We start from the raw sequence: 24,670 nt of genomic DNA, 5'->3' as shown, positions 1-24,670 counted from the left end.
GGGGTGAGAGCGGGGCGGGGGGGGGGGCAACGTCTCTTCGGATTAGCCCCAGGCCCATGCTCTATTGGTGGTTAAGTATTTTGAATGGCCCCTGCTATGTATCACTTACATGTTGTGGTTAGAAGTTTGCATCAACAGTCTCTGTAGCCAAAAGACCTCAGTTTCATGCAGTTAAATCTTAGCCCAAGAGAAAATCTAGAACAACCAAACAGGATATGATACACAGAGGCAAAAAGTGGCACAGACCTACCCATCTCATTTTACCTAAGGTTGTGTCTATGAAAAAACACTTTCAAGTGAAATAACGTATGTGAAAGCATTATGTAAGCTGTGAAACGCTGTTTAAAGGTAATTTATTCATAAGTCTGTGAGGTGGAGAAATTTCAAACGTTCCATGGGAATAGGTTGATTCAAACTAAGAAACTGTTGAATGCCGGTTGCAAGGGTGGGAATAAGGAAGCACGTAGCACATGCCAGGCAAAGATGCTGCACCCGTGCGGTTCCGTAACCCTTACAGCAGCTCTGGGAGGCAGGTATGGGTAGCCTGTCATAGAGCCTGGGGATCAGTTAGAAGAGACGCAGAAAGCCCTGACTTAGCTTGTGTTTCCTTTCTGTTCCCCGGCCTGATTTCCTCCATCCACGGGAGGTCCTCTGCCTCTGCCTTTCCTCCCCTCTTGGGGTGCTAGGGAGACATTAAAACTGCCACCATGTCTGGCAGGACCCCTTAGCAAAAATCAAGGGAGTAGGAAGGGGAAGCTCCAATTCTCAGCTCATTTTCACTGAGAGAAGGGCCCCGGCTTTGCTCAGTGGGATAGTTTTAGGTCACTGAATGTGACCGCGTGATCACATTATACCATAAAATACGCTGGATGCAGCAAATAAAACAGATAACATTCCATTTCAAATATTCTAATATTCTAATGGCAGTAATTTAGAAAGCAGTACTATTAAAAAATTATGAAACAGATTTTTCCCTTAAAATTATTATACGACAGCCTATATTGTTACCTTGTGATAGTAGCAAATGCACAGGAGTGTTAGATGGACAGACTCAGTATAATAAAGAATGCTGATTTGTGTGTTGCAATCTTGGCATTCATCAGGTGAGTAGAGTAATTAGGAAGGAGATTCTGAAACCAAAGCCAGTAGCTTTTTGACAAAGTCCCTTTCATTCAGAGCATTTTCCAACTAAAAAAACTGGGGGATTAAATGATAAAATGATGAACAAATGAATTGTTTATGACTTCCTTCTAAGTAGATATTTCCTTAGTGATCTATACATTTTCATCATTTATGGTTATGTTAAAAATACTTGAACTTGCTTTTGTTTGGGTTTCCCTTTCCATAATATTTCTACATTCTACGTTAGAATTTAATCATGAACAAAATGCCACATCATTCCTTATCCAAACATCATGAAATCATTGCAGATGAGATGAGGAGATAAAGTAATTGGATTAGAAATGGATGGTTTAAGTTTACACCATTTTATTATATCAGGAATTTTTGATATTTGAGACGTAGATTTCCACAGCTGTTCAATCACTTGTGCCTAAGATGCGTATATGAAACCAGGTTCTGTAATTTTGTTATTTTAAATTCCGAAGGAGAATAAGTGTAGATGGTGAAATCCATTCACCTGAAAAAGTTTTATATGAAGTAAAACAACTGATATATCAGTTTTAAACAACATGGAGGTATGATCCTTGTATTACTAAATATGCGTTAGCTTGATTCTCTGCTTTCTCTCACGTTGGGTTTATAAGCACTTTAATGAATGGTGGTCATAGTATCTGAGCATAAAAGTTTGCTTTTTAAAAATTTTCTAACCATAATGTTCTCCTAATCTTAAAAAATAAAATTTTATGTATTTTTTCCCATCTGACAATTACATTGGCCTATTGTAGAACAGTTTTTGATAAAGTGTTAAATTTTCTGTGGGATATCCATGTATTTTAACCTCTAACCTATTAAATTATTTGAGAAGAAGAAAAAGAAATTTGTCGTGCTAAGAAACTATATCAAAGAATAATCCTGGTTATTTTTACTTATTCTCTGCCTATGCTGATGCTAAATCATAGCATAAAAAATCTTCGGGTAGTATTAGAGAAAAATTATGCACTGTTACTATAGAAATTTAATAATCTAATGTTGAAAGAATTGTGTCATTAGAACTTTTTAACCGTTCTGATTTTGAGTTTAGTTTCTTTTAGATTTATTTAATTCCTAAAGAAAACAGTACAGTTCAGTCAGTTGGAGATTTTGTTGAACATTTTAAGTTAAAAATTTGTAATGTGGTAACTCTTGTAGCTTCTTTATTGAGGGGATGTGTGATGCTTGTGAAGTTCTTTACACAGGGACCAGATGAAGCTTGGGTTAATGTGAATTTGAAAAACTTTCCTAGAATTTCCCTGCAGTTTATTAAAAATAAGCCATTTATTCACTAGTTTTCTTTATTAGAAATGATGGAGTAAAACTTTAAAACTTAGTATTTCAGTAATTAGACTGTATTCATTGAGTTGGATTGGGCTGCAGTTTACTTTTGTACTTTCCGTGAAAACAAAAAATCAAAAATGTAATAACTGTAGTTTGTTGAATGTATTTTTAAAAATAATTAGAAATATTTTACAAATGCATATTTAGGACTAAATAAAGGAATTGTTAATAAATTACTTTTGTGACTCATACATTAAAGGAAGCTTTAAGGGGACCTCTGGTTATCCATTAATCTGTATTACTGTAGCCGCAGTTAAATTACACTAATTTGTACTAGCTGGATTTGTGAAAGGTTCAAATTATGGAATATTTCTGAAGAAATCCAGTATTATTTTTCAAATTAAATCAGAATAATAAAGTTCTTGAAGAGTTTCTTCTTATTAAGAGTAATCTTTGAGTGTGGGCACTGTGTCTATGTTTATATGCCCCCATTGTAGCTAATGGTGTAATTCATTGAATTAACAAACATGATTTGTAATTATACCCATTGTGTAATACAGAGTACTTGACAAAATATATTTGAAGATACTTAAACAGTTGGTTATCAAGCATTTTAAATGCCTGCTGTCACTACCAACACCAAATATTGTTAAAACTACGAAATGGTATTCTGTAGAATGAAAAAGTTTTCTAAATGGAAATCAGTTTCATCCTGACTCTAGTATGGGTGATGAAAAAAATGACTAATTAAGTAAAGTTTTAAATTCATGAAACCTTTATCATAATTGAAATCAAGGAAGGAAACATCCTTTTTAAGAAAAATTAGTAATTCAGATTTTTCATTAATTCTAGTACAGTCTTAATTAGTGAAGTTTTAGTCTGCATTGACTTTATGGGACGTAAGTGAGACTCTGTGTTACCATACAGAAATCTTTTCTTTTTGTGAGCATGTTAATAACCTAGATGCTGAATGACGTGACTTTTACAGAGAGGAACCCCGGTGTTCACGGCGGTTCTTTGAGCCAGTGTCTCTGAGCTCTCTTCGGTTCTTTGCTTTGGTGTTAAAGAATTCCTTTCTACACAATAAATATTAATAACAGTTTTTCAGTTACTTGTAACTAAAAGGCTTCGTGATGCAGACCGCATAATGTCTTCAAATTCAACGAATGTTAGTGTCTGAAGGAAAAAAGTAATGATTCTTCACAATCCATTCCATCTAGATCTTTAAAGAGTATAGTTTTTCACGTTTCATCGAGTTGTCTCTGACACTTGTGACCTTTGGGAATATTATTGATGATATGCTTACATGCTTGTTAACGTGCTCTTAAAGAAAATCGAGATAAAAATACAAAGTTACAGTATCTGTTGGCTTTAGTAAACAACTTACGTGTTAGAAAATGTCTGTTTTCTGGAACATATTAACTGGGTCTTAGAATTACCTTAATGGTTGCTCATATTGGAAGATGAAAAGCATCGCCTCTGTCAGATAGGGTTTCAGAGGCACAGAATGACTGTAAGATGCCTAATTTTGCTTTATATGTGGGACACAGATGGTTTCACCTCTAAGAAGGGATCACAAGCACATAAAAAGGAAATTAACCCTGTTCCCAAGGAATATGTGTGGTGTAGTACACTTTCGGAGAGAATTTTGAAATCAGCTAGCTTAATAAGCTAATAAAGCCAGCATTGCCACTGAACTTCAGTAGCAGAAAGTATGCCTTCCAAAGCGGTAGTTCTTTGACCAGACCTGGGTAAAATCAGTGCCTTTGGAGGTTTTTTTTTTTTTTTAATTAAACTGTTTATTTTGAGATCATCAGAGACTCACATGCAGTTGTGAGAAATGATACAGAGGGGTCTCATATACCCTGCACCCAGTTCCTCTCTGTGGTAGCGTCTTGCAAAAACATCACATGACATCATCGCCAGGATACCAACTCGCCTTCGTGTTTTCAAAATGCTTTTTGAGTCTGTCCACAAGGCCAAAGCATAGCACTATGTTTTTTCTTTCATTCTGAATAAAGAACAACTGTGCATAACTATACATATAAAAATTATCTTTAAAATTAACCTAATGTATATATGATGAGATCTTTGTTATTACCTTCTGGGCACAAAGATCCATGCTGTAAAGCTGTTCATTTGCGAATAGTTGCCTCTTGCAGATTTTACGTGGAGTGGTCTTTGTTTTCCTTCACAGTTTAGTTTATTGGTTCTGTTGACACATTTTACTTTGATTTTTTTTAAAAATCAGAAGTTGAAATCTTTGAATAATTTTGGTAATTAACCATTATCGTAATGGTAAAATTTCTTTGGAGCTCATGCAGCTATTTTGTTGGGAACAAAAGTGTGTTAGCATGTGGCAAGCACGCCACTGGCTTTAGATTCTAGGTTAGTAGTTCTGAAATTTTATGGATATAAAGACTCACCTGCAGAGCTGATGGAAAAGGCAGGCTCCAGTCCCCACTCCTAGATGTTCTTCGTTTTAGAAGGTCAGGGGCGGGGCCCAGGGATCTGCATTTGTAATTAAGTACCGCAGAGGATTCTGATGCACTTGGCCCCTGAACCGCACTTTGAAAAACACTGTACTAGACATGGAGCCTTTCTAGCATTATATTGTAGAAGCAATAGAATGTTTATGTTTTTCTCTAAATGTGTATAGAGAACATCATCTTCATTTTCTAAATTTTTGTTCAAATATGGAATTACTGTTTTTCATAGTCTTATTACTGAATCTATTAGAATTTTTAGATTTTTTTTAAACTGAGTTATAATTGACATGTAACATTATATTAGTTTCAGGTGTACAACATAATGATTTGCTATTTATATATATTATGAAATGATCACCATACAGTTACAAATTTGTTACTCTTGTGATGAGAATTTTTAAGGTCTACTCTCTTAGCAACTGTTAAATCTACATACAGTGTTATTAACTATAGTCACCATGCTGTACACCACATCACCAGATTTATTTTTTTTATAACTGGACATTTGTACCGTTTGACCATCTTCACCATATTTCAACCATATTGAAACGGTTAGATTTCAGTATTGCAAGTCAGTCACACCTCTGTCCTCCAGTTGAAATCCTTTTTCAAACCTAGAGAAGCAAAGGCATTTGCACAGTAAAGGGCTTGGAATAGAGATTGAGGAACAAACACCCTAAAAGCGCTGCCTTTGATGATTGCATTTAATCAAGTAGTTCGGTTGGTTGTCCTCTCCTACCACCCCCCACCCCCGCCCCCGTCTAGTCTTTTTTTTTAAGTAATGACAGAAAATTAAAAGTAATAAGGATTCGAGATGAAGGTAAAGAGGAAGAAAACGCTGGCGTAAAACAAAACAAAGAAAAATAAAGGTGATTTATTTTTAAAAGCTTAGGAGTTCGAGCAATCTCCTGTGAAGGCAAGCATCCTGAGTCATTGCAAACGAGGTCAGATGAGGCTCAGTAAATTGTTCTGAAAGCTCAGAAACAGGAGAAATTTTAGAAACATTTCCATCCAAAACTGATTTTCATTTTATAAATACTTGGCTATTCAAAATAGAAAATTACTTCATTAATCTAGAAAATTAGTTTGTGTGCATCGTTTTCTTTCTCAGAGATGACAGAAAAATGAGGTGTGACTTATTCACTTGACCTCTGAGTAATAAGCGTCCTTTTAAGGAAAAGCTGGGGAATTATATATACCTTTTTTTAGATGTTTTTCTTGCTACTTAACCCAAAAGTCTAGATTTGCTTTCCTTCATTACCAGTTTGCTTAACCCCCTTTTTTGCTGCTGGCTTGTCTGCACCATACTGATGTTATAGGAGATTTCTCACCATAAAGCCCAGTTGAGACTCTTGATGTTTAAATGCTGTACTTAATTTGTTTTTTTGATATGTGCATGTCAAAACTTAGAGTGAATCTCCTCCTTCAAAATACATTTTTTGCTGGGGTGTTCTTTTTTGTGATTATCTTATTTATGAGGTTAGCAGAACAAGAACTCTACCTTGATTCACAGTGTTTGGAATTAATTATAGTGAAAGGAGACAGAAAAACATGCATGACTGTAGTCTGTTCATACAGATATTTGCATGTGCTGATGACTTCATTTTAACAATCAACGCTTTATTAACTTAAGACTTTTTGTAAAGTTGTAAGGTTTAGTTTACATCCTATGTTGAAATCTTTTTTTTAAGTCAATGAGAAATCTTTTTTTAAATCAATGAGAAATTAAATGAGTAAAGATGTTTTAGGGTTTTTTTTGTTTTTTTTTTTAATTGTTTTACCTAATGCTGGTGAGGATGCTGGAAGGCAGGCCCTCTCAGGCTGTTGAGAATGTAAATTGGGACAGTCTTTCTGGAGGGAAATTTTGGAAGTATAGTTTAAAATTGTTAAAAATGTACATTCCCTTCAACCCAGCAATTCCATTTCTAGAAATGTTTTAAAGTATCAAAATACGTGCATGTATCTTATGTATTAAAATTCGTTAGACATAATTTCAGCATACAGAAATGGGCTCCGTTAAATTATGTCTTATCCATATAATGGCATGCTATGAACATCATAAAAGTCACATTTCCAAATAGCATTTAATGACACGGTAAGTTTGTGAGTGTTATGAAACAAATATTAGATTATTATAGTGAATACGATATGTATATGTCTGAGTGGTAGATCCAAAAGTATTTATAGCTTTTAACCTAGTAATTTTCCTTTTGGAAATGAATGTATATAAAGTGAAAGTAAACAAATATTTACACTTCTTTTAAAACACTGAACCAAGATAAGGAGAATAAAAATAATTCTCCCTATGAGTTATTATATATTTAATGTTTTCATACAGAAAATCTTAAGGGTAGTGTTAAAAGACTGGTTAGGATTCTGACGCATGCTTATCTACAGACTGTAAGAACTTTCTAAAACAAATCACTTTAAAATAAATGGGTGAACGGAGAAAAAATAAACAGCATTAAGATAGACTGGAAAGGACACTCTCTGGGGTGTCAAAAGGACAGAGGGATTTGAGTCCTGACATTCCGGGAGCTGGGGTGGAGTGGGTATCTCTTCAATTCGGTATCGGGAAATCACTGCTATTTTCAGTTGTCAAATGCAGTTTATATCGAGATTCATCGGCATGCCTTAGACAAATTGCTTATATTTCTATGTTGTTTTTCTCCATGCAGATTTACAATTAGTTTTGTGATTGTTATCAGAGCTCTTTAATACCAAAATGTTCTTGAAGTATTCTTTCAAATATTTCATACGGTGATGATCATTAAAGGGACACTCATGAATAAAATTTCCTTAGAGAGGGAATAGCATCCCTCAGTTATAATATATTGGTTTATAGCTCTTGCCCAATCTTTTTCAATACACATACACAGATAGGCACTATACTGTATATGGCATGTCATAATTTTATTTTTTTCTCTTAATACCGAATCATGAACTTCCCAAGTCACTCAATATCATTTGCTTTTAAAAGGTTTTAAACATTTTGTATATTATGCCATTATACAAATAAAGCAAAATTTACATTAACTAAGCCCATATTGTTGGATATTGGAATTGTGTCCAATACTTTGTGTTTCCACTGCAGTTAAGCATGTCAGTGGTTCTTTTGGAAAAAAATAAAATCATTTGAAACATATTATTATTATTATTATTGCGGTACGCGGGCCTCTCACTGCTGTGGCCTCTCCCGTTGCGGAGCACAGGTTCCAGACGCGCAGGCTCAGAGGCCATGGCTCATGGGCCCAGCCACTCCGCGGCCAGGGCACAAACCTGTGTCCCCTGCATCGGCAGGCGGACTCTCAACCACTGCGCCACCGGGGAAGCCCCGAAACATATTCTTTATATTATTATACCCCTGAACCTTATTTTTGGCAGTTTTCGTCTGCATCTCTGTGAATCTTATCATGCTGCCTCTTATTATTTTATAAATTAAGTATCTTATCTCCCGAGCTGGGCTGTGATCTGGGGCCAGGGTCTCCATCTCACAGCCCCTCAGAGCATCCTCATCCCAGCCATGTCTCACGCTCAAGCCTCCTGTGCCGGGTGGCGTGTAGGGCCATGATTGAGCACAGGGACTCAGGCAGCCCAGGTTCAAATACAAGCCTTACTACCCTGGTTAATTACTTGTCTGGGTTTCAGTTATCTCGACTTTCAAATGAAGATAATGGTAATACCTACCTACAGGAGATAAGGCTTAATACACAAAACACTGAGCCCAGGCGTGGGAATAGTAAACCCTCGGTGAGTAATAGCTAATAGCGGTACTTATTCCTGATTTGTTCAGAATAAGTCAGTGCATTGCTGTAGCCTCATCAGTATTAAGAAGGCATTTTCCCATTGCTCTTCTGTGTTTGCTTGTCCGTTACATTCATTTAGTCATGAAACTAACTATAGATTTTCACCTGCTTCAAGTTGTGACTGGTTATTGTGAGAAGCTAACATTTGAATGAACCCTCACAATATTAGCCAGAATCCATCAATTATTTTATGCATAGCAAATTTGCTGGTCACCTCATGGGAAATATATTTCCTTCATTACTAAATCCATAGCTGAGAATGTGCACTGTCTTTCAAGTAAAAAGCTGATCAAAATAAAAGGTTTTACAATTTTATTATTTAAGGTTTCATAAGACAGTTTCAAATGAAATAACCTAGCTTTATATTTTTGTAATGTCTAAGTCAGTGGATTTTTTAGCAGTAAAACAAAATTGCATAGTGATTGCAAACTTAGGTATTTTGTTCATCAGCATCACAGCTCAAAGTGGAAAAACTACAGATGTGCACACTTGAGGCCTTCTACGTGGAAGAAACCCTCTGTAACCTCCAATATTTAGTATCAGAAATGGTTTCAGCTGGTAGTCCTAAGCTTGCTGGACTAATAAATGTCTGTAAATTCTTGAGCAAATCAGAGTATGCTATAATAGTAAAATTAAAACAAAACTTCTGAGAAATATGGCCTTAGCGAGCTACAGCCATGAATAAACAAATAAAGCTATGGAAAATATAGGTTTGAGGACTTCTTAAAAGTGAAGAAACCTTTTCTAAAAGAAGCCTCTTCTCTTAAGTCTGCTTGACCTGCCATGTTTATAAGGGCCTTTCTCCCTCAAACTAACCTTCAAAAGCGTTTGTGATGAAACTTTTACATTTCTAATGTGTTTTGGAAAACCTAAAAGATCTAATGTGGTTTGGAAAATGTAATGTAACATTTAATTTTTAAAAATACTCCCAGAACATCTGCAAATCTTTCTTTAAATGTAGCCACATCTATCTGTTTAATTTACTCCTTGTGCTTATTATTTTTCTCATTATTATAATAAAACAAAATTGAAAAAGAGAGCAAAAATCCATAGACCCACCACTCTGAACAAATTATAAACTATAAACTATATTATTAGTGTTTGAAGCATTTTCCCAGATTATTAGTCTTAATTATCATCTTTAATGACTGCCTGATGTTCCATTAAGGTGTCTTACCACATTGTAACCGTTCCTTTAGTGCTCTTCCAGTGTTTATCTGTTAAAAGCAACCCTGCAGCAGACGTTTTAAATTTTTATCATGTAGTTTTCTCCTATACTTCTATATCATTTCCTTGATATGTAGTTCCAGAAGTGGAATTTATTAGAAACAAACTAAGCTCATTAAATTTAGAGTTCCTTACTGCCCTTCATAAGAATGTTTTCTTTTGTAAATGATATTGAAATAATATATTCTTATTTTCATATTCCTGTTTTTGTTAATTTCAGGCATTTTATATCCTTAATAGTAATCTCATTGACTTGTTATGAAGCAATACAAAATTTAGATTATTAAATATCATGTAATATGTGGTCAGTAAATCTTCAGCGAGCCTGTTCATTTAATTGCAATGTTACATCTGATTTCTTGGTTGCATTAGCTTTCAAAATCTTGATTTGTGGTGGTAGTTTTCTTTTTAAAAAAACTTTTAATAGAATTAATTTTTAAGTCATCACATTATGATAAATAAAATGAGGTCTATATTCTCATTTATATATTTTTAAGGTACATATGCTCTCAAATATATTTAATTATAAGAGCTGTCATTTTGAAAAATTATACTAGTATAAACTAGACTCTGCTTTATTGCTGTTCCTCATATATTCTTTCAAGAATTCATATGTGGATATTGTCTGGGATTTTTAAGCCTAATTATATATAAGTTATAGTGCTAATTTATCTGTTAAAGATCAGTTGACAAAGTCCCAAACCCCTCTTCCCAGTGTGACTTGTCTTATTAATTTGTATTATACCTGTAAAGACTGTCTTTTAAAGAATGAGAAGTATTTTAGTCACATCTCGTTATGGAATAAAAGTCACTGTCAACGGATAAACTGAAATAAATGTCTTAATGGTTAGGTAGTTCGGCCGACTGTGTTTTTATAAAGACATTCATTACGCAACATTGTTTTTCATCATTACAGATTTAATTATAAGTCTGTTTGCCTTTCTGTCTGCTATGGCTGCTTGTGGGAGTGGTAGTTACTTACTGTTTTCCTGGCACATAAATTCAGGGTTTCTCTGCTTCACAGAAGAGAGACTAGTACATGATCTGGAAGGCTTTTTTTTTTTTTTTTTTGCGGTACGCGGGCCTCTCACTGTTGTGGCCTCTCCCGTTGCGGAGCACAGGCTCTGGACGCGCAGGCTCAGCGGCCATGGCTCACGGGCCCAGCCGCTCCGCGGCATGTGGGATCTTCCCGGACCGGGGCACGAACCCGTGTCCCCTGCATCGGCAGGCGGACTCTCAACCACTGCATCACCAGGGAAGCCCCTGGAAGGCTTTTTTTAAATATAGGAGAACGGTGGTCCACTTGGTATTTCTAAAGTAAAATCTCTGATTAGACGTGCACTCAAATAAGTTCTTACATGTTTTGTCCGTAAAATCTGACTCTGGGTACCATCTAGAGTTTAACCTGGTGCCAGCTCCTCATTTGCTTTTTTACCCATCCTCAGTGTGGAGGCTTCCTTCTGCTGCTTTCACTGTCTCCTGTCACCAACAGTAAGAAAGGGAGTACTTGCATCTCTTTGAAAGCCTGCCCTCCCATTAGTGTATTTAAAAGGAAACTGGAGGGGAATTCCCTGGCGGTCCAGTGGTTAGGACACCGGGCTTCCACTGCTGGGGGCTCGGGTTTGATCCCTGGTCGGGGAACTGAGATCCTGCAAGCCGTGAGGCGCAGCCAAAAAAATTAAAATTAAAAAAAAAAAATTAAAACTGGTTAAGAAAGGTGGTCGTTAAAATTAGAACCTTTTCTGTGTGGAAGTATTTCATTAAGACATTAATGCTGTCCGTTTAACTCATATTTTTTAGAAAACTAGATTGCTACTTTACACGGATAGTTGTGCAAACACAGAAAATCGTATATATTCTAAGAATTGCCTCTGAGGCAAAAAACTGTGATGCTGACAGAAACTACGTGGAGATGTAATCGGTTGCAATTCTTTAAGTATTGGGATTTGATGACCAAATAAATAGCTTAGCCATTCACCTAAGCTGCATGATCATACTAATAAGTTCACAGTCACATATCACTTACTGTAATTCATAGGCATTTTTAAATGTTTGCCTGTTTTCTGGGATTATATTGATATTTGACAGAAAAGTTAGAAATATTTAAGTTCTCTTTATGTCATTTTTAATTAATTAAATTTAAAACTTTAAAAAAGTTCCCATTGAAAAACTCAAAGTGAACGTCAGAACCCTATTATATCTTTCCTCTCCTAGAAACTCCAAGTAATTTGGAATTTTTATCCACATATCTTAGAAAAGGAAACATTTCTTCCCGGTTTGCTTTTAACAGGAAGACTGAAAATATTGTGTGTGTGGATGGAAAGCTTTTCTTCCGTGGATCAACCACTGTGTTACTTCGGCATCGTTCTGTAAGGTGGTCAATGCACGTGTTACACTCTCAGAACACGGTAACCATGCTTATAACATGGCACAGGTTTTTGTTTGGCTTCTCAGGAAAGAAGTTATATACTTAAACTTTTCTCAGTTCTGGGAAATTTCCCAGTATCCTTCCCTTGCCCATGACATATGTCTTGCCCTACCAAAAGAATTTTCCGCCATTTCCTGTGTTTCAGTGAAGGAACTGTAGGTCCTTCTCTGTAGGCCCAACTCTATGCTCAGATGCATATTCTGAATATATCAGACACAGAATCAAGGCATGTCCAGTAATCAGGTTGAAAGGAAAGCAGTGGGAATATAGGAACAGAAACAATTATAAAAGGCTGTCGGAAGTATTCCACTTAATGACTACTTATATAACACCTGTGTTCCCTTCTTAAGCCTTTGAGAATGCCCCAATATATTTTATGTGCTATTTTATTTTTTGATTCAAGTATTATTTCCATTATTATTTTATTGTTTTGATGTAATAGTCATTGTTTTTATTCACCATTCCAGTTTTTTTCTTTTTCACTTAAGTTCCTAAAGAAGCTCATTTTGTAATACACCTGCTTTCAGCACGACGACTTTCAAAAGGTTATTTAAAAATAATTTTAGGTAATCAGTAAGAGACTGAGGATTGTAGGGGAAAATAGGCAGCAGAAAAATTTTACTAAAGTTAAAATGCACTATAATTGTACCCCCATCACAGAATCTCAGAGACAGAAGGGAATGGGGTCATTAAAGAGCGGTTTCGAGTCACTTTGCTTAAGATAACATAGTAAGTAAGTAGGTAGTTGGTGTCTCCTCAGAAGACGAATCATTTCCCTTTGCAGCCGTATAGGATCTGAAGTTCAAAAATAAACCGTAATCTTAGAAGAAATGTGTTAATCTTCCAACACGTTATTGAACATTTACAGAAGGCCTGCGTAACTATATTTTTAAGGTATTTATTCTCTGATCGGCAGAATGAGTGAGACATTTTTCCCCCCATTCCCCCAGCCTCCTCCTCTCTGCCGCCCCCTCCTGGGTGTGTAGAGTAACGCGACGATTAAACCAACAGGGGCCGAGGGGCCGGGGTGCCGGCGCAGGCTGGCTCCGGGCACATGCCGACAGGGGAGGTTTTGTGTTACTCCAGGTTTTGGTGTATCGACGTGTCCTCACGAGGGAGGGGATCACCCAGTTGAAATACATACTGCAACCCCTGAGGGATTAAGTGTGTTTCCTTTGCTTTATAGTTAAGAATTTTACAGTTTCTTTGTTTGGAACATCTCCGATGGCTTAATGATTTCTGTAGCTCCCACCCCCGCCCCGATGGGACCAGATGTGTATCAGAGCAGCAGCTGAATCTCTGTAGATCTGCCAGTTTTACTGCTCACCTTGTGGTATAACCTTTTCTTTTCGAGTATCGTTTCGTTCTTCTGCCATGGATCCCAGATAAAGGTGATTTTACTTATTTCTTGCCTTTTAAAATGTTCATGTTCTATTTTTTTTTTTAATGGGGGCATTTAAGCTCTTTGTAGTATTTTAGGGAACTGTTTCAGAGGTCAGACTTGTCATATTATTGCTAGTTTATCACCATTAATGGTTTCAGTAAGCATGCCTGTTTTTTTATAGTTGTGGAGGGATCCACACGACTTTATTAATTTGCTAGTCTTTTGTCCCCATTAGATTAGGATGAAGTAGCACTAGTTGAGGAAAGGTTCCTTTAATCTGTGAGACCCAAGTTTTAAAAAGTTGGGTTTGAAAAAACAAATCGAAATCTAAATAGTCTGTTCATATTAGTCGCCTTTAGTGGACTTTAATGCATTTCCTTATTGTTCTTCAAAACTGGCCTTCAGAATTACCTGTTTTAAAAATGGTTTTTGCAAAGATGGAATTATGGTCCTTGGCAGGTGTTAGAATAGAAATCCCTTGGAGCTTATTGCGAGATCTCTGGAGGGTTCTTAACCTCGCCGCGGACACCTCCTGCTGTTGACCGTGCTGGCTAAGATGAGGGGCCCGAACTTCATGTGTGGTAGGAGCAGAGACCACGTCCTCTCTCTTCCAAATGCTAACCTGGTGCTCAAGTCTGCTGACGACACGGGGAGATGTGTGGGCTTGGGAGAAAACTAAGCATGTTGAGGTGGGGGTGGGAAAGATCCAGCTAAAAGACACCATGCTGTGGAGAAAAGGGGTGCCTGATGGACTAGGTTTCATAGGAGGTGGGAGGGAACAGGGTCGCCAACCCAGGTGGAGGGAAGGAGGAGGCTGCACCCATCGGTTGAGAGCGGACCAGATTGAACTCGCCCCCCACCCTCCCGTGAAGGGGAGCAGAGCCAGTGGGCTAGAGAGGTCCAGGGGGCTCACCAGGGAGTGGTACAAGCCCCCTTTGAAACTGGTGACTCTGAACTTGAAGTGAACCCTCTTGTCCTGTCGGTGGTTGTTCGGGCAGAGCTCCACTGCTGAGGCACACACGAGAAGCAGAATGTATGGCAGACCAGTGAGTCAGCTCTGCGCTAATGATAGATGCGGCACAGCTACCGCGAAGGGTCCCTGCGGACCTGACAGGAGGTTCTGACCCTTAGAGGGGAGCAATCAGGGGCGAGAGAAGATGAGGCCCCGGGAGGTAGAGGGGCCGGAGCTTCTGTGAAGGGCTTTCTGTGCCACGTGAGTGCCTGGACTTTATTCCCTGGGCAGCGGGTAGCCATGAAGAGTTTTAGGCTGGGAACTAACATGATCAGGTCTGTACCTGAAAAGATCGTGTTGGCTGCTGTGTGAGAAATTGATAGGGGTAATCAATAATGCAGATAGGAAGTGTGGGGAGTCGCTGTAATCTAGGCAAAATAAAATGGTCGCCTGAGTTAAAGGAGTGGCACCAGGGATGGAGGGAAATGGGTGTCCTTGAGAAATATTTAGGATCAACATTTTATCCTGTGGTTCTTTCTGGGGGAAAAAAAGGATTCTAATTGACTAAGGCTCCATTGATATTGGCTTTCTACTAGATAAGTTTAGTTATTCTTTATTAGTTAACCTAACGAAGGTCTGTCCAGATTTTATATTTGTATCATTTAGGTAAAAATTTTTATTACTTTTTCTTTTTCCTAAGTAGAACATACATGGTCTTTATAGACAATTATAAAATACAAAAAGAATACTCACCCCACATCTCTCTACCCAGATCTTGTAAATATTTTGCTGTGTTTTCCTTCCATCTCTTTTCAGAAAGCAGTGTTACAAATTGAGTTCCCTCTGGCAGGAGAAAGGGTGACCTATAACACCATTTCTGAAGCTCGTCAAAACCAGTGCAACTTTCTGAGTTTTCTTTTACTTATAGGATATGGTACTTCAGGCCCCTGATAAGTGCTGGGTGACCTTTTAGGGCGAAGCCTTAAAATACAGCTTAATGAGCGACGGCCTGAGTAGCATGTTTGGAGGAGAACATTACCCCAGCACCACGTTGAGCACACACACACCTTATTTCAAATACCTCGTGGGGAAAAATCAATGGGAACAGCGAGTCTCACTTAATTTGTTTATTCTTGGTATGGCTGTGGAACACTGGTAACAACCAAAGAGCCATGGCTGACCGCGTATCTTAACTGATTTGTAAGCTGAAAGTAATGGTATGTGGAACCCTGCTGGATAAGGTGCCTCTCCTGGTGCTTTATTTATTTATTTTTGTTAACATCCCTTTTAACTTGGACTGAGACCGATTGAGACATTATCTTGGACCTGGGAGGCTGTGAGCCATACTGGAATGACAAACACTTGTTGACAGCTTTGAGAAGATGGATGGAAAAACAAACTCCGACAGGGTTCACACGTTTGTTTTTCCTTTGAGTCTTTAGAAGAACGTTGCCCCCATTATTTAGCATAGGGGAAGAAAAAGTTGCACGTCGTTATCAAAGTCAATATTTCCTGAGCCTGACTTGCAGACATCTCTAGAACACATCTACTTTTTGCATAGCGTGTAATTAATCAAAATAGGAATAGGAAGTTCATCACTAGGGCCAAGTTATATTTCGACCTGCTTTTGGTGTCTGTGTTTAGCTTACAAAATTCAGTAGTGTGGTAAGTATGTTGTTATCGTTAGAAGGGCTAATAAGTATATTTTATATCTGAGCAGCATCTCTCTGGAGTAATAATAATTACTAATATAAAAGCATGGTATAATAGAAAAGCACAAATCTGATATTAGGAATCTAATAAATATTTACCCATTGGTGTAATAGTGACCCATATCTTCATGTGATTACAAGGAGGAAAAAGTAATCCATTTACTACTCTGTTAAATAGAACTATTGATCCCCAAACTGATTATGAGACAAAGATTAATATAAATTATTTACTATGTTTATAATGATTAATGCCTTTCAGATACTTAAACTAGGAGTAACGTAGGCAAGTTATTTTATAGGTATGACGTGAGATGAAATGATTTGGGGCCGTTAGCTTTACAGTGAGTTAGAAATAATTTCACTGCATCCGTCTGCCTAACATCTTCCCATTTTCTTCTGGTAATAGAATTGTCCTTTCCTATCGAGAAAATAACACTCACGATTTGAGGGCGATACAGTATCACTGTGTCTCTCCACCTGCACCCTCCCCGTGGTCACAGGCTAGTCGCATCATCACCTAGCTGTGAGGATTCATGGCCATGGTGGTTCTGGACTTTTCTTCTGGAGGTATCAGGCAATAAACTTTCTGCTAGGGTCACCAGGAGGATGAGAGTCTAGGGCTGCCCGTGCCATTTTGCCTGCTTCCTGGAAGGCGCCTGCATGCAGGAGTGCTCGGGGTAGATGTGAGAGACGGAAAGAGCCAGAATCATGACAGCACATTTGGCACTGGACCCAGTAATTCCTAAAAGCAGGCACAGCCCTGTAGTAAGAAATTAAACCCCATTTTTGCTTTGAACTGTTTGGGTTGTGTTTCTACCATTTGCAGCCCCAAGAGCCTGACTCACATAACAGCTCATATGATAGCTGGGGGGGCAAGAAACTAGGAGGAGTGTCACCAGTGGAGGCTGGTGGGGTGGGGAGCCGGGATTAAAGGGGAAATTTTAAATGAAAAGAATTCCAGAAGAACGACGGATTTTTATGAGGGAAAGAGACTGAGAGAAAAACTTCTTTTGGAAATGAACATAGACAGAAAATAAGTTGTTTGCTGAAGGAAAAGCAAGTATTATTCACTCCTGGGCAATGCACTGCTCTGATGTTTGAAGTTCTTACAGCCTTTCCTGTATTGGGACGTTGGAACTAAGAGGCCCGGACCCATATGGTGTTGGCTTCAACTGGAAAGGGCGGAGGTGGAGCCTTGGAGGTAACTTGACCCAAGGAATCAGTGTTGGGCCTCTCCTCCACTTCCCTTTCTCCTGTTCCGTGGCCACAGGCAACCCAAGAGAAGGGAGGACATACCTTCCTGGGCTTTTGGTTTGTAAAATCCCCAGGAAAGACTCTGTTTGAATCCGATACCACTCAGTAAACCAGTCACTGTGTCCAGGCGTGGGGTAAAGTACTGCGTGACATGGCCATTTGAGACCTAATGACTAGAGCCTTCTAAAGGAAGGGCCCGAGAGGACAGGCCTGGGTTGAGCGGCTGTCCAAGTGTGTTCACCGAAGCGTATCACTGGGGGTGTTATTCGAAGCAGCGAGGGTATATGAAAAGGCGGGCCGAACTGTGTTCTAAGGGTTGGTAAGACAACATTTGTATTTTATTTTCAACACAAGTTGTAGCAGTTTTACTTCTCTGCTTCGGACGTAGTTGGAGCCAACTGAAATGATAATAACATTATGAAAAAATTGCAAAGCACAGGGGAAAAATGTGAGTAGATTATCAAGCCAGCTATGTGTTCTAAAGTGTTTAAATTTCTCATCTGTGTCACCGCTGCTTTACGTTTTGGGAATGTGGTTTCAATAGCTAAACCAAAGCAGTGAGCCTCACTGAAAGGCATTATAGGAAACGCATGAAAAACAGCGTAAAGCAGCATAATGTGCTTGGAGGAATTGTCTGGCCCTCGCTGGAATGAACCAGAAGTCTTGGTCAGCGTGGTATTTCTACCCAGATGTCGCTTGTCCTGATAAATTTGAGCGTTCGTGGGAGTCAGAAGCTACTGCCAAGTTTTGGCACCCTGCAGTTCAGTTGCTGTGTTCTAGACCTCAGTTCCCATCTTTGGATGGCTGACTTGCCAGAAACAGAGAAAATATAACATCTTTTTTCATCCAGATGAAACCATTCATTAGAATTCCTGAACTAAGTGTGTGTGTTTGTGCGCGCACAGAGACTTGAGAACTGCCAAGATAGTTATTTATACAAGAGTTTCTGTGTTATATTGGATAACACCTTACCAGCATTTAAATAACATGATTTGTAATTGGAATCCTCATTAGTCCTGTGAAATTAAATTAATAGGTCAAATACTTATAGAATGTGTTTGAATATTGGGGAAGGGAGGGAATGTGACAGACGGAACATTTTAATTATGTGTAACTTGAACACATTCAAAGAATTTTTAACACTTATAAATTGTAAATCGTTTCAACATGTAATTCAGTCTACAAATATACTTACTTGCAGTGATGGTTTATTTAATAAATTATTTATTGAGTGCCTATTTGCGTAGTTCTCTTTAACATTAAGGATGGGATATTCACATATCTCAGGAAGCCTGTCATTGAGATCATAAGATGGTCATACTGGACAGTTAACTACTTTTAAACAGCAGCCCTGTTGAAAGTATTAGAGAAGAGGCCTGTATCAGTTAAGGTTTGATCAGGATGTTGGAACCACTTGAGAGATATAAGGGATTAGGCCTGGTGGGACCATGGATGTGATGCAGTCCCGTAAGCCTCTTGCCCCTGTACCTGGTGCCAGGCCTGAGGAAAGCAGAGGAGAGCAGGAGTGACCCGGAATCCGCAAGGAGGAGCAGAAGTGCATGAGAAAAGACTGGACCACGTGTCTGTTTCCTGCCGCTTCCAAGCCTGCACCTTTGATGATGCAGGTTGACCTGCAGGAGAGCATGCACTTGACCATGGAACAGCACACAGACTTGGCCCAGGACCACGAGACGTGGACAAGCTCGGGGGGCAGCTGCGGGCCCCGTGCCGCTCCAGGCCAGCAAGGTGAGCCAACGGATCCCAGCTGCCACCTGTGAGCCGCAGTAGAGCCAGACCTCACACTAGTTTTGCAAGTGTAAACATGGCCGCTCCTGCATTCCCACCTTCCAGATCTCATGTGTGCTTCCGTGGCTGCCCCTAAGCTACAGCTGTGGGGAGAGGGCGTTCCAGGCAGCATGGTTCCCGGTGAGCTAAATCAACGTGGCACAGACCCATCACAGCTCGTCGTTGTCGGCCTGGCGCTTGGATACACCCTTCAGTCATACTTCCAGATAAGGTGATAGCAAAAAGTTGTGTGTACACTGAACATGATGAAATTCTCCTTACAACCAACAGTTCACTGATCCACTCCCTGAAAGAGGAGGCAAAGTCCCTTTATTCATCTCTGGGGGAATGTTCACTTCTCTTCCAGCTGATCCTGTGTAACTTCAATACTGAGGCATGAGAATAAATATTATCAGCATATATTCAGTGGTAGGAGAATGGGAGACAAATAAAAAATGTGGTTTATATATACAAACATATTTATAGTAAAACAAGGAGAAAATACTCAGAACTATTACATTCCTTGTTTCTGCAACTGGTCGTAGGGTTGTAGCTGGTGTTTATAACTACCTTCTTCTGCTGGCCAGTCCGTGTGCCCTTTGTCCTTGGACGGCTGTAGTTCCTTGCCACAAGAGATGACCCAAAGCTTAGTTCTTAGAGGCTCTGGGACTGGACCTCTTATACTCTGGGGGCAGGAAGGTAACGTGGCAATCCACCTCGTGGAACAGTTTCCTGAGTAGTTTCAACATGCATCTCCTCGATGACTCACTCCAGTGTGTTTACCTATGAGAAATAAAAGCATGTGTTCATGCAGCGACTTATACACAGATGTTCATCGCAGCTTTTTCGTAATAGGTAAAACCCGGAAACAACCTAAATATGCAACAAGTGAATGGATGTACAGATTGTGGTATTACCATGTCATGGAATATTAACAGTAAAAAGGAATGACCTATTGATACACTCAGTGATAGGATGAATCTCAAAATAATTATGCCACGTGAAAAAAAATCCAGACAAAGAGAGGGCATATTATTTGATTCCATTTACGTAAAAGTCTAGAAAATGCAAATAGTCTGTAGGGGCACAGAGTAGTTCCGTGTCTGCCTAAGGATGAGGTGTGGACAGGAGGGTGGGGGAGAGGAACTGCAAGGGGGCATGACCGAGCTTTTGGGAAGATAGTTGCGTGCGGTGTCTTCATGTGGTGATAGCTTCAGGGGTGTGTACAGATGTCAAAACTTAACCAAATCATATATTTTAAATACATGCAGTTTATTGTATATCATGTGGACCTCAGTAAAGTTAAAAAAAAAAGATTGAACCAAAAAATGGACAGTCTGTATTTTCATTTACCAACTAGAGTGACACTGCTATCATGTGAAATCAGAAACAGACTTATCACCTTTTAAATTCTGTAATTCTTGACAAGTGATTGTTGTATTTGCAGCATTTCGATTTCACCTCAGGTGCAGCCACATTTCCAAGTGGTTCAGGCAGGTGCCATGGGGATTGAAAGGAGGAGGGGATCACATCAGGTCAGAGGTTCAGGCTTCAATTAAACCGGACCTTAGTCTTGAAGTAAGGGTCGGGTTTGTGAGGGGCTGGGAGTCTTGTGGACGGGTGCAGGTGTGGGGGAGAAGCGGCAGCTCTCGGCCTGCATGGCAGCAGTGTCGTCACACACTGCCCGACGTCGGTAGGTGAGAGCAACTGTTCTCATTTGCTGCTGAGGAAACTCTTAAGGCTCCAGACACTAAGTATTTCCTGCAGCCTCAGACCTAGAAGCCACCTAAGTCTCCATCCCCCGAGCACTTCGCTGTGTTCATAAGACAGTGACAGGTGTGACACCCTGGTCTCGGGTGTACAGGAGAGCTGTCCCAGGCAGAGGGGCATGTGGCCTTAGTCTCAGTGTAACCTCATCACTTGTGTACGGTTTCGTCTGGCATCTTATTCCCTTCAGACCTGGCCTTGGCTCTAGTAGCCCATTTCCTGTGTCATCTGGTTCTTGGTTAATTCACAGGCTTTGGGATGTGCGAAAAGTTCTGAAATTGTGGACAGCACTAATGCTCTAAAGCTGAAACATTGGCTTTGAGGAATGCAACTGTGTGTTTAACACGTGGTTTTCAAAGTGGGTAAAAGTAGAACTGTGCATGTTCCTGATAATTAGTGCATATATTTTTTAAAATGTGTCTCTCCCAGAGAATTTTTCTCTAAAGAGTACCAAGAGTATGAGTTTGTAGTATCAAAATTAAAATGAAATTTACTGTGGAAAAAAAAACTGTAGCATTAAAGCAGGAGAGAATAATTGTTTCACACTGTATTTAATGTTTTGTTTTGTTTTCAATCTTTTTGCAGTTTTTTGAGGTTCCATTTGATTCAAACATGAATAGGACAAAGAACAGACCTCTGGTTCGTGGACAGATCAGGTAAAATCATGAATGTCAGTCTCCTCCATGTTACAGAACATTCATTTGCTTGTCCATCCTGAATCATTTCCCAGTATTTTGCCTTGAGTTGTAAAGTGAAAAGAACACCCCACCCCCAAAGGGACATACGGGGAGGGGGATATGTAGTGCTCTCCAACTCTAACCAGAATGCGGGGCTCAGAGCTCAGAATGGATCTGAGATGGGCAGTTTTGCCGTGGGAATAACTGACGCGATAGTTTTCCTTATTAGACTCGGTTTTGAGATGTGGGCTTGTTTTGCTCGTAGTGGCTAAAGGTAAAAACATTCCATTAACACAGGTGATTTCAGACAGATCCATACCGGGTCTCAGCAGCAAGCTATGTCTGAATCCTTATGTTTTCAGATGAGCTGAGAGCACCGTTAGACCCCAAGTAAAGCACTGCGTCCTTTACTCTCCTCTCCACCAAATTCAACTAAGTAGAACTAAAAGGCATATAAATATTTTAATACCACTAACGGTTAATAATTAAACATTTTACTTCCTGGAGGCCTCGAAACCGGCATTTTAAAATATTTTTTAAAGTCTAATAGCCAGCACAGGCGAGAAGAATAGAAAGGACCAGTGGTTCATACTGCATGACTGTTATAAGTCAGAGAAACCCCTGTCCACCTGTCCCGGCGGAGCCCTCACAGAGCTTCAGATTCATTGGCGTAACACCGTGGATCAAATAATCATACATATCAAGCAAAACAATAAAGGAAGCAAGTTCAGATGCAGTCAGATGTCTGTGTAAACGCAATTTTTAGTATTTGCTGCTTTCAGCCATCCAGTTCTTAAATGAACCTAACTATTGAAAAGGGCAGTAGATCCAGATGAAAACACCTAAGGACAGAAACCTCATATCTGACTGATCCTTTATTTCCCTTTGTGAGATCTGGTGCAGCTCTCTGCTGTCTTTGTGTTTAGAAAGTGTCAGAAGCACTTTGACTTGAGTAAAGTCGTTTTAGAGGGCACACGTAAGCCCCGTAACCCATCTCAAAAGCTAAACGATGCTCCTGCCACTGCTGAAATCACTGGTGCCTTCCTACTTGCTTGGAATTTCTGTCCAGGCTTTTTTCCTCAGTGAAATCATACTCCTTTAGGACCAAGGAAACGGGATAAGCCCAGCAAACAGCCATTAGGCATGGCATGGTCATCAGATACAGGCCGTCATTCTTCTCGTAGCTCGTCTTACTTCGCCCAGCGTGCTCACTTCCTCGCGCCCAGGAAAGCACAGTCTCTCAGTACATCCAGGAGGGAGGAGCATCACGGCATTGGTGGCTGGTGTTGGCAGTGCCCTTGCGTTAAAGGAAGAGGCTACAGTACGAGATTATTAGTCTTGATAGACTTGGAACTTATCTTTTGTTTGCAAGATGACCGAGGCAGAATCTCATTTATGATAATAAACCGTAATTGCTCTTCTAGAGGGCAAATTATAGGCCTGAAAAATCTAGACTCAGACTTATTTTTCTAGCTAGGATGTATTCTATTAAATAGGTACAAGGAGCTGTTATGAGTCTGTGGCAAAATCTGGCATTGAGAATCATAGTTTTAAAACTGAAGACTTACTATCTTGCCATTTAGTGTTTACTATAATTCAGTAAATCATTTTCTTCTACACAGATATTTTATAAATGAGTGGCCATAGGGGTATAGTAGAAAGTCTTGTAGACGACCACTGACATTTATCTCTCAGCTTTGGTGGCTCTCCCATTCATAACGGCTATTGGGCCTTAAGTCCAAAGCCTAGCCAGTTTGCTCTGAAATTCTCTTTTGGTGTTTACTGTCCCATTTGATCTGGGCCTGTATGAATCTGCACAACCTTGTAGACTTAGTCACAATTTGGCAGGTAAAGTGTGATCCCTGTCATTGTTGACGGGCAACGGTGAAGTGAATCTGGGGAAGAAATCCTTAAAGGTCTTTTGCTGATGACAGCCTTTGTCCATAGCTTGGTTGTATCCATTTGACAGACATACTGTAGACGTTTATTTTCATTATCTTTTTCAAGTGATTGCAGATTTTTTTGAAAATTTTTGTTTAAGTGAACTAAATTCTATTCTAGGGAGTTAAAGTAATATAGCACTCCTGAAGGAAAGAAGCACATGCCTGGACTGGTCGTTCTGAGAGCTCTCGAGGACCTGGGGGAGCTCCCTGAAGGAGCTCTTCGCTTGTGTGCACCGTCGGTGCAGTTTGCATGTGCCTGGCTGCCTTCTCTGCGCTCCTAGGTGGCTTCCCTTCTAGAAAAACACGACAGGGAGGGTTCGGAGCTGGCAGAGGAAATAGTGCCTTCTTGCTTACTTATTTTATTCTTTATTCCAGAAAGGATTAGAGGCTTCATAAGACTATTAGTAAAGTAGAGAAATATGTAAAGAAAGTCGGGGTTACAGAAAATAGAATGGGGATAAATGGTAAGATCACAAGAAAAGCATATCAAATTCACATAGTTAATAAGGTTGAACTGTAAATGTCATTCTACATTTCCTGGTGAAACCACACTTACATCATAATGAAAAGCATTATACGCGTTATTTATATTTAAGTCTCACTATAGCACTGTGAGGTAGATGCTTTTTTTTTTTTTTTTTTTTTTTTTTTTGGCGGTACGTGGGCCTCTCACTGTTGTGGCCTCTCCCGTTGCGGAGCACAGGCTCTGGACGCGCAGGCTCAGCAGCCATGGCTCACGGGCCCAGCCGCTCCGCGGCATGTGGGATCTTCCCGGGCCGGGGCTCGAACCCGCGTCCCCTGCATTGGCAG

General features: G+C 39.4%; 1 protein-coding gene across 1 annotated transcript in view; it reads left to right on the top strand.

Moving 5' to 3' along the window:
• LOC132510683 (protoheme IX farnesyltransferase, mitochondrial) overlaps nucleotides 1-24,670 on the top strand; it is a 113,845-nt gene that overhangs the window by 56,688 nt on the left and 32,487 nt on the right. The window contains exon 5 of the mRNA XM_060132873.1: nucleotides 21,826-21,896. Within this exon, the coding sequence (XP_059988856.1) occupies nucleotides 21,826-21,896 (71 nt within the window). The remainder of the gene's footprint in view (nucleotides 1-21,825; nucleotides 21,897-24,670) is intronic.

Source organism: Lagenorhynchus albirostris, chromosome 20, assembly GCF_949774975.1.
Source record: "Lagenorhynchus albirostris chromosome 20, mLagAlb1.1, whole genome shotgun sequence".
Lineage (NCBI taxonomy): Eukaryota > Metazoa > Chordata > Mammalia > Artiodactyla > Delphinidae > Lagenorhynchus > Lagenorhynchus albirostris.
Note: the sequence above shows the minus strand (reverse complement) of the source record. Positions and strands in the feature narration are given on the sequence as shown.